The 11,494-nt window shown below is 38.2% G+C and overlaps 1 protein-coding gene across 6 annotated transcripts in view; it reads left to right on the top strand.

Moving 5' to 3' along the window:
• Positions 1–820: 820 nt before the first annotated feature.
• Positions 821–11,494, top strand: part of lrp1aa (low density lipoprotein receptor-related protein 1Aa) — a 169,578-nt gene continuing 158,904 nt past the window's right edge. For all 6 annotated transcript variants that reach the window (XM_056252515.1, XM_056252513.1, XM_056252511.1 and 3 more), the window contains exon 1: positions 821–1,263. In XM_056252515.1, the coding sequence (XP_056108490.1) occupies positions 1,167–1,263 (97 nt within the window). In that variant the 5' untranslated portion in view covers positions 821–1,166. The remainder of the gene's footprint in view (positions 1,264–11,494) is intronic.

Genomic DNA, 11,494 nt, shown 5'->3' with positions numbered 1-11,494 from the left:
AACATCTTCCTAATTTAACTAAATACTATACCCAGTTCAACATAACTTAATGGGTCGTTCGTGACTCCACATTAAATGCAATGACGTCGTTAAAACTCTCAAAGTAGTCAGTTTCGCAATGATAAATCTCTAAGGCAGTTAATGCAATGTAGGTGTCGTATTTCTCGGCGTCACCTCAACGCATGCGTTGCTGATTGGATAATACACGTTGTCGACATCCCATCAGCCAATCACGAAGCTCCGCGGTTCCCCATCGATTAACACGGGGATGGAGCTCTCATCCTGACGTCACACATGGCTCATGTTGGGAAGTCCGACTCATTCGTGCGAATCGGTTCTTTCGAACAGGTTCTTTCATTTCACCAGTTCTTTTACGTCCTCACGTGTTCCCAGGCTTCCCGTGACATTGTACATGCTTAATACATGTTGACAAATATATGTTTATGAATCTCAAGCTTCAAGAGTCATGTCACTTATCAGTTATTGGCTCATTTTGTGTCAGACCTTAATATTTATTACTGTTATTTTATTACAGCAGCTACAATCAATCACATTAAATGCAATAAATACACGAAATAACACAAAGATCTGGGCAACGCGAATGTATAGCTACATAGGCTATATAGGCTACATTTGAATAGGCCTATAATGTATTCATCATGAATAGGCTATATAATAGCCTATAGCTAATTTGTCCCTACAGTCTCAAATACCAGACAAGTCGGATTTCTTGAACCAATTGATGGTCCGACTCGCAACTCATGGAAAAGTGAACCGGTTCAGGAGTCGAACATCACTAGTTCAGGATTGGACCACACATTTCGCCCAATCTGTGTTACCAGCAGCAACAGAGCGAATCGGGCTCACATTCAGACTGAGGTGTCACTGGCACCGAGCGGAGCGCTGGCTGTCATCCTGAACAAAGGAATGCTCTGAACGCACTGTCTCCATGGTGATGCCGAGTATCAGACATATATCATCCATAGGTTGTGCCATGCATTCAAGGAATACGTGAATCGTGTGTGCCAGGAGAAGCCTTTTGCGCCAGTGTGCGCATTTGGAGAGGCGCATCAGCCGTGATCAGACTGCAGCTTCTCTGGATCATCGGACCTTGCTTTTGCATTTTATTTGCTATTTTGTTTCTGGATTTTCTTCTGTGAAACATAATGTTGCGCTTCGCAGCTGGCAGGCTGCTGGTCGGATTGTTCTTTTTGGGGGTTTTACACAGTTTGGAGGTGGTGCTTCCTGCAAGGGCAATAGATGGTGAGTGGATGAGGATGGCTTTTCATTTGGTACATGTATCATCACACAACACCCACAATTCAGCAACTGTTGCCATGCATTTATCCGTCAAATCAAGACGGCCATTCTTGGATGCGTTGATGCACAGTTTCTTTTGCTATCTGAGGCGAATTTAAATTGTCTCCACGTAGAAATAATATACTGGTTGTGTGTAAGGTCTTATAATGCATTAGATAACGGTTTACCTTGAAGTAGAAGTGCATGCATCACATAACCAGCTCAGGAGTGCAGATGCATTGATAATCTGTGGATGAACCATCATCACAGCGCACATGCCCAGAATACAACACGACACATGCAACTTTTACACATCAGCTTTGCTTGTTGCACCACACAACATGCGAGATGCGAATAGGATTGGATTGTCGTGAGTTTTGTAGAGGTCCAGTCCTCCTTGGATGAAGGAGCTTGTTTGTTCAGTGGTGTTGTGTTGAATCAGAACACCTCTCATGAGTAGGCTGTGTGCATCTGCAGTCCAGCAGGCCCTGGCCAGTGGCCATCAATAAACTATACATGTGTTTGTAAAGGAAAGGAAGGATGGTGAACTCTGGACTGAAATGCATTGTGGATTGCCTTCACTGAAAGCTTTGCAGTCTGTCTTTTGCTCGTTATTTTTTACATGCATGCAGTCTGTAATGAAGCTCGAAAGTTGAAGTGCATTGAGCAATCAAAGCTTTGTGATCTGGACAGGAATAATCTAGAATTCACTGAATCACACTGTCATCTTGTCAAGGTGTATTCAGTGCTGTAGATGCTGGACTGAAGTCAACATACTGTATTCAGTATAGTGTGTGTGTGTGTGTGTGTGCGTGTGTGTGTGTGTGTGTGTGTGTGTGTGCAACAAGTCATCTATCAATAAGTAAACTGCTTTGTGTGCAAGTACATCCATAACTCTGGCCACACTTGTTTACTTAGCTCTGCGAATGAGACGTAGCACAGACTTCTTTGTTTTTATATAAAGCTCCTGATAATTACTACAGACTGTCCCTGAAACAAAAGGAATACTTTACTCTTTTTAACAATTAAAAAAATAACACATTTTATAAATTATTTTGACATTGAGGACATATCAAGGCAGGTTTTGACAGATTGAATTTATGTTTGTCCACAAAGTCTCTCACTAACATACTAACTAGCCTACATACATGGTTGATTACAAGTCCTTGTCATTAAGAATGGAGTAATAGTAGTTTATTTCTTAGCTTAAACCTAAAACATTCACAATTCTGTTTTATTTCCATGTTTCTCACAGGCTGCAGTGTGCAGTTTAAATTGCTATGATAATAACCCATCATTTTCTCACAATGGCTTTTACCGCAGTATATATATGCATTCTGAGTGAGCTGAAAGACTTCATGTTCAGTTCTGTCTGTCGCTGAGCTCATCAATGGTGTTAATTAAGGGGCCTCTATCAGAGAACCACACAGAAGGTTGCTGTTTTCTCCTGGGTCTTTTGAGGTGACACTCACTGCCGAATCCCTCTTAAAGCAACCTCTTTATATAAAACCAAGAATTAAAATACCATTTGTTTTTGCCAGAATATGGTCCTACACACTGAATGCACTGAGATGACATGATGATGATCAATTGTCACCATGCTTACTTGGTCGTAAGTGTTAATTTACCCATGTGTCAGGCTCAAAATCTGTCAACAGCCTTAGATAATAAACGGATCATATTTTTTTAAAGAATTCCGAGTGCAAAAGTTCGGCATTTGGGTGAAGTTTGAGTCTGCAGTGGTAAAATACTATATCCCAGTTTAATGTGCAACTATAAGAAAGCCCTGCGTAGCTAGAGACCTCTGAAAAGTGCAACACTGTGACTCTGTAAGGCTGTCGAAACACCCTGAACTGCTCAGCAACACCAGCATTGAGTTTGGGGCAGGACCGTCTGTTTGAGTCTTAGCAGATGGGGACCTTTTTGAAAACAGTTATTTTTTGCAGTTACACTTGGTGACGTTAGTGGTGCAGAAATTGCACCTAATTGGTAATTTCAACAATTTAGTGGACAGTACAGTTGCTCTTATTAAAATTGTTTTATGTATATTTTGCAATTATATATGCCATGCTCTCAGGTCCACCAGAAGCGCTAAGTTTATCCTGAGTCCTGACCAATGTGACTTTATATATGTTTGTATTTTGTTGTAAATATGAAGAGACTAAAGGGACAGTTCACCCAAAAATGACAGTTCTGATGATAACTATAATGATAACTAAATTGGCATCCACACTAATGGACGATAACTTTGTTTAGTATGCATCACATTAGCATCACATTATTAGCTCTTTGATAACGTAGTCAAGCAATTTAAAAGGCTAATCATATTAATTACCGCTATGTGTCCGACATTGTAGAGAGCGATACATAAAACGCATTACTATTCTGATACTTGTAGACGAGCCTGTATAATTCAGTCTTCCAATTCTTCTGAATCATTTCCGTTCAAACATATATGCTGCCTGAATTAAACCAGTATTTCCACTTGCCATCATGTAGCGTTTACTACAGTAAAGTTGAGAGTTGATTAGGTATTCTGAGCTTGTGTGAGTGAGTGGAGGCGGAGACCAATTTGCATATTCATGTATCCACGTATACTAAATGAAGCAAGGGTGTAGAGTTACATTCAAGCTATTTTAAGGCATGAAGAAATTGCTTTCACATGTAAAAACTTTTAATATGTAATTTTTTTTAATAAAGATGAATTTTAAGGGATAACATGATTGACTACAGGGGGACTTTAATTTTTTTATTTTTTTTTTTATTTTTTTTATCAACTGGAAAAAACTCTGAAAGTGATTCCAATGATATAGTTCTTCTGTGTCATTATCGTTATAGTTGTTCTGTGGATTCTTGGTGGATGTCCTTGATGTGAACTGCCCTTTACTCACACTCATGTAGATCCAACCTTGTATGGCTTTTTGTATTATAATTACAATGAATGGCAACTAAAACCTTAAAAGTGGTCCATACGACCCATGTCCTGTATTCCAAATATTCGGAAGCCATTTGTGTGAGTTTTGTGTGAGAAAACGACCAAGTAAGGAGATAAAGCTGTTGTGCTTGGGTTGAACAAACTTCCTCTTGAGTCCATTCAGCCAGTATTGTGTGCAACCGATGTCTTTATATTTCCTGACAGGTAACCTGCCCCCTGAGGGTTTGACATTTCAAGAGTTTGAACTGATGGGGAACTCTTAAGGAGAGCTGAAGAGATATGAGATACGTACTGTTTAGCACAGGAAAGACAGAGAGAGGAGGAAATAAACAGTTGAGACGGACGAGTGTGTTCCCCACCCCCAACCTCACGTCTCCTTCACTCAACTGTGAAACACATCTGGATAGGGAAAGGTCATTTGCTTGGAAGTATGCATGAGGAGAGGGTGGAAAGGAGGGTGGATATTCTCTCAATTTGTTTTGAACAAGATGTTTGGTGGAGAAACTTGCGTCAGCTTTCCCAGAAATTTGAAATATCAAAGACAGAAAGGAAGTAACATGGATTGGAGAGGGGTGTATTTTAGGAAGTTGAGCTAAAGTAAGATGACAGGAGAAAGACTGAGCTGCTCTTCCCCCTCTTTTATCCATCCGCCCCCTTGGCGATGTGGATAATGTTGCATGATGTGCTTGTGCTTTAATGATCTTAACTAGGTAATTTGTTTCGGTTTGTGATTAGGCTGCCTTGTTTGTTCTAAAGGTTTAAAGCTTTTAAAAATGGGAAATCTGTCATCACTTACTCAATTTGTATGACTGTTTTTTTTTTTGTAAACTTGAAAGGGGAAATTTTAAAGAATGTTCGCTTTGATCTTTTTCATACAACAACAGCAGCAGCAATGTTTGACCAGGGGCTGTCAAACTCCAGAAATGACAAAAAGCACTACAAAATTATTATCAGAAACAAAAATTATTTTATGGGTTCCCCTGACTTCCCATGTAAACCTCAGATGGTGAGAGTTTCACAAATATTCTTTAAAATATCTTATTTTGTGTTCCTCTGATAAAATAAAAGTCATACAAGGTTGGAGCAACATGAAGGTGAGTAAATGATGATGAACTTTCTTTTTTTTGGGTGAACTATTCTTCTGAAAACCCTAAAGCCCCCGATATACTCACGGCGAAGTATTTTGCTTATTTCTCTGCATATTTCACGTATTTCAAACTTCATTTTACCCCTACACGAAGAACGAAATACATGAGCAGCGACATACTGTTAGCGAACTGCGTGCTTTCCTTTTAATAACAAAATAAACATGCAGCAAAGTGAGAAAACAGCATTTTTTTTTAAATAAAGCACAAGGCATCTGATCATAGCAATGTGGATCTGCATGAGCTCTGCAATTCGGCACTCTGGTAAAGCAACATCATGTTTATTTATTGCACTTTATAGAATAGATTGTTTAAAATCAAGCAGCTTTACTGTATTTAACATGAAAAACAGTGTCAGGGTCTCGATTCACATTCAATTTTATTTTCTACTATAAGTGTGTTCATGTTCTGAATAGGAGAAATTAACCAGAAAAAAGATTTCCACATGAAAGAAGGCGGAGCCTATGCGCACTCCAACCTATTACGTAATTGCCACGGATCAATGGTAGTACAAAGGTGTTTACTAGCCTTAGCAAACTTTTCTGGAAAGTTCGCTTTGGCATGCTGTTTCGAACTCCCAAAATGAACTTCGTTTTGGCCTGATTTTGTTCAAAATGATGTCACAGCAGTTCTTTCTTCGATTTCGCTTTAAGTATATAGAGGCCTTAATCTTGTCTCCTAGCCAGTGTTTAGCTGCCTAGCCAGTTCGTCTCCCTGTCAGACCAGTTGAAAAATGCCCCAAATCTCTTTAAACCAGCCAACAGACCAGCCCAATTAGGCTGGGAGACCAACTAAGAGCAGCAAACCAGTTTAAACTGGTTTAAGATGTTTTTATTCCTTAAAAAAATGAGCAAGACACCCTACATTTGAGAAGTTCTGTGATGACCATCTCAGCCCATAGACAGTGTTTGCCATCTTTAACGTGTTAGTGAGGGTGAAGACTGTTTTACCAGTGTTCATGACAACAGAGCTGTTCTTGGAGCTCGCAGGGCTGGAAACATTGAGCTCACAGGGCCATAGCTGTCACATTACTCAGACGCTCGCTCGGCCGCCAGCAGGCTCAGATGGAGGAAAACTGGACTGAAGGAAGAGCCGAGGGAACTTTCATTCAGTGAGGAGTTGAAGAGTTTGAGAATCGGATTTGATGGTGCAGTGACAGTGCGTTTACATGCACGTTCTTAACCCGATTATTCAATGTGGTCATGTTAATGCATGAACCCGTTTTCCTTTATTGTAGTAAAGTCAAAAATGGCTTAAGCATATATAACCAACTGACACAGCTAGATGTTTCGCCATTATGGCATGTTTAGAGCACCTTAACCTGTGTTCTGCTTATTGAAGTGTCTATATGTATATATACAGTATGTGACAGGAAAGTGTCCTTAAAGTGCAGTCACATTAGATACATTTTGTGAGCAAAAAAAGTCCATTGCCAATAGCGTAGCAATGTACAAGAAGACACTTTCAAACCAAGCAGCTTTCTGTTGGAGCCAGCGGCAAATTCGCTTGACCAACTTGAACATGAGCGAAATCTGTTTGAAGAACTTTTCTCCCTCATGTTAAACTCCCAAATCAGCAAATTCCTATTGAATTAACTAAGTTGAATTAAATTGAATTAACTGGAATCGCATTTACTGTTCCTAATAGAGGAACAGTAAATGCGATTCCACCTTTACTGCCTATTTAAGCGCATCCAGAAAGAGCGAGTGTTTTGCGGGAGGGGACGAGAAACTATATTTATTTTCGCTTTAGATTTAGCGTCAATTCGGGGACGCTCAACAACTAGAAAAACACACTTTGTAGGTTACCTATTTGCATTGGGTTTAAATCCAAAATATTGCCAAATAGGCGATTTTACATTGCGCTTTGAAACCAAATCTTCAGCCATCGTCTTGTCTGTCACTCTCATAACGTGATGAATGAAATCTGACTCCTGCCGCGTTGAGCAAGGGATGTAACTGGTGAATTAGAGACGGTAAAAGTGATTGGGTTAAATATCATTGGTCTTAAAAACACCCACATACAATGGTTCTGATGCCCGTGGGGAAATGAGAATGTTACGAAATTGTTACGAATGCTTTGAAAATGAGAATGTTATCCCCACCCCCCCCCCCCCCCCCCCCCACCCTACAATGTCATCGTCCATTGTTCATCGTTACAATGTTTCACTGTAGACATCGTCTGATGCCAATTTGGTAGACATCGCCCAACCCTACTTGTAAATGCAGTTTACTTGCTTTGCCAGGATATGTAAAACGGGCCGACGGGTTAATTCAATTAGATGATTTATCTGTGTTATCAGTGTTTTGGTGTGCATGTAAATGTGCTCAGTGAAAGAATAAAAGTTTTCCTGAGGTTAGAGGAAAGGCCACTTCCTTTCTCGAGACGAGACTCAAGCCTTCTGTTGGGTCGTTGTAGGGGGTATTGATTCCTCAAAGTACCTCTGATTGGAAAGAGCAAACACACAGCAGTTGCTTTGGTAACATCCAGTTTACAAATGCTGGTTTTTCTTACCCTGTTGATTGTGGTGGATCTCTTGTGGTGGAAATTCATTCATTTTTCACCTAATTGAAATGTTAAGTTGAATTTTTTTTTTGAAATCTTTGATTTCTTCTAAATGTTTGAACTGATATTGTCATGCACAGTGGAGATATGTATATCCATTGCAATGATATGTAGTTATACAGGTTATTGCATAACCCAGAATGCAACGATTCTGCCTCTATACCTGAAGTTCAATGCTTGAAGCAGTTGCATTTTTAATTTGGCTTTGTGTTTGCTTTATTGTTTGAATGCACAGCACCATGAAATCATATTATATTTCAAATGTGATATTAGGTAACGGAATTGATCATTTAAATGTATGCCTTTAAGCTAAAAGAATATCCTGTACAGAAACTTCAAAACTTTAAAGTGTTTGTGTGAAGTCTGCTGCCAGTGAATAGTTGTCATACTTGACCAGACTAGACTGTTGTCTAAATGTGTTTGAGACGGCCTTTATATACAGTACCTCACTAAATAAGTCTCAGACTCTACAGTGTTTATACAGTGGATATAAAGTTTGGTAAACGTTTGTAAAAGGTTTAAAACTGAAAACCCTGACCTGTTATGGATGCACAATTTCCTTTTCACAAATAGTAAATTATACTGTATTAGAGACTTGAACAAATCAATAGCATACAATAACCGTCTACCTGAGAAATCTGTCACGGCTAATGCACTTTCAATTGATTTTTACCTTTATAGTGGAACATTTACAATAAGAAGTTTATCAAGAATGTTTTAAGGAGTTTGAACTTAGTGCTTTTAAGATGAATGGGAAAGTTAACAGATATAATATTAGATACAACGGGTATTATAGGTCTCCTTGATTCTAAACCAGTGTTCATTTCAGATATCCTGAAAACATATGGCCAAAGTTTCTGTGAATCATTGAACAATGACAGCTGCAAGTCTTCTGTCATAGCGTTCATGAGTGATTTTGCCCCATTTGGCTTTGGATTTGAGTGTGTTTATGTTGGCCTTTGTTATTTTACTCTTAATGTAATCTCGACCTTGTGATTGGGATTATTGTCCTGCTGACAAAATGATTTTTTTCCAGACTTCCAGATTGACAGGTTGTCTTGCACTATTCCCTGTATTTGGTTCTTTTTAAGGACTGCAATTCTTTATGAAAACATCTCATACAGGCCAGATCTCCTTAAAGAACATAATCACTGGTACATTTGTTAGTAATTTAAAAAACGTACACAGGAAAATAATTTGAAACTATATTATAACTTACACTATTTCTTTGCATTTCAAGAAAACACATTTGACATTCATTCACTTGCATTGCATCAATGACTATTTGGGGAGATTCTGACCATTTCTGAACCTAATTTAATATACAGACATAAAAACATCAGCAACCACATTGCTAATAAATTTTTTTTGGCACTAACACATAACATTTAAGGAGGACCTATGCTTTTTTATTTCACATGTTGATCTTTCTTTAGTGTGTAATGTTGCTGTTTGATCATGAAAAAGCTCTGCAAAGCTCCAGTTCTTCTCTATATCAGTGTCAGTTTTTCTGAACTCCTGAAACGCCTCCATTGTAGTCTTGAGTTTCTTCCGGGAACGAACACGTCACAACATTCCTCATTTAGATAATTCATACGCAGAATAAAGGGGCGGGGCCTGGTTGAGTTAGTTAGTAGTGTGTTGAAACTGGTGGTTATGGTAAGGGGCGGGACATTTCACAAACACACTCGAAGCGCTCGACCAATCACAACACAATCAGAGCACAGTGTGCTTTTCAGAAGGAGGAGCTTCATAGAGACAGGAACTAAACAGAGCGTTACTGACAGACTGGGAAGAGAGGAGCTGCAACAATGGAGAATATGGGAAAAATAATAGTTTCTGCATCACAGCTCCAATTTATACTTTTATATTTACTAAAACCGTTTTAAACCGTGAGAAATCTTTAGACGTCAGCATTCTCTTCCATTCTGTTGCTCTACGTCAAGGTGCTTTTGAAGGCAAGAAAGCGTCCTGTGCAAAGCCTGCTGTCGTTCAGTGTGGTTTGGCATTATGCGTTTCCTGTAGTAGCAGCTGGTTCTGCGCTGACATTACACTCACAAAAACACGAAGGTGGTTCTCCAGTGGTAGGAAAATCAGGTCATCGGTAAACAAGTATTTGAATATATAATTAATTGTACTAAATTAATGTATTAAATTTACAAAAAGATACACATTTAAATAACTTAGAAGGAATACTTACATTTCCCAATCTAGAGTCAAAGTTAACAAGCCATGAAATTGAAATCAAACATATTCAGCAGGAAATGCAGGGAAATCTGAAAATAAAGACACTTGCATGTAATTTACAGTCAGTTATCTTCTGTTCCCTTTATGGACGGTATTTATTACTGAAAAGTGCTGAACATTTAAAATAAGAGCCCATATTGTTAGTATTACAACACTATTTTTTCAGGTGTTCAATAAAAGTTAGGCTTTATCAACAGCATTTAGCATAAATTTGTCCACTGAATATAATTTAAATTCAAGTTCTGACAGCATTCTGAAAATCTTTCATTTTGAGGTAGGACTACTTTTCTTGCCGGCTGAATTTTCAGTTATAGGTTCTTTAGGAGTCTGCTCCATGTAAACACTAACTTTCTGATATCCTTGTGCATATCATTCAAAATGTAATGCGGTCATGACAATGCAATTCAAAGATTTTATGTAACTTTGCCCAGACAAGGTCAAAAAGTGATTCCATTAAACTAGTCTCATGTTAAAACGTATATGTTGAATACTTTTGGCCCACAACATTGTGTATTAAATGTGTATTGCATTGCTTTATTTTCTTCAGCAAATTATTAGTAAAATTATTATCTGTACACTGTCAAAAATACCCTTAGCTTCCCAATAAGGCCGTACCCTCAATCATGAAATTTTGTATATATTTCAGCGCTTTGACGAAGTTCAATATATCCCCATATTAATATCTTTGCTCTTTTTCAGACATAAAAAAGCCATGTGCAATTAAAATGAGCAGTTTTTTTAATCATTCAAACAGATGGACTATGATTAAAGAGAAAGTCAAATGAAACAACTGTGTTTAATCTATAAGCATCTAATCTAATTATCTTTGGCAAACTTAATGCCCTAATAAAAAGCACATTTAATGTTACTTAATTTTATATTGCCAGCAAAATCATTGTGAATGTATCATGACTATTCATCTGCCCAGTACTAAAAGGGACAGAGCTAAATAAAATGAATTGGTCTCTGCAGAGATGGACTGATCGCTGGAAGGAAATGATGGGAAGGCTGAAAATAAACACTCAATATTAACTAGCCGCTCATATTGGTAATTTTCTATGATGATCTTAAATAAAAACACTTTTTCCAAATTCTACAGAAATGTAATAAGTTAAATAAACCATATAATCCCACAATTTTAATATAGCATTAATGTAGAATTAAACGGACAAATATGCCCGTATCATAATTTCCAGCATAGATAATGGCAATATCAAATGACTCTTGTCTTGTTAAAGGATGTTGGTCATGCCGCCCACCCTTATTGCTAAGCATCAATGGGGATTTTATATTCAAAAGAAGA

The sequence above is a fragment of the Rhinichthys klamathensis genome, unplaced genomic scaffold (genome assembly GCF_029890125.1).
Source record: "Rhinichthys klamathensis goyatoka isolate OS25496 unplaced genomic scaffold, OSU_Roscu_1.1 h1tg000095l_1, whole genome shotgun sequence".
NCBI lineage: Eukaryota > Metazoa > Chordata > Actinopteri > Cypriniformes > Leuciscidae > Rhinichthys > Rhinichthys klamathensis.
This window is presented reverse-complemented; position numbering and strand designations above follow the sequence as displayed.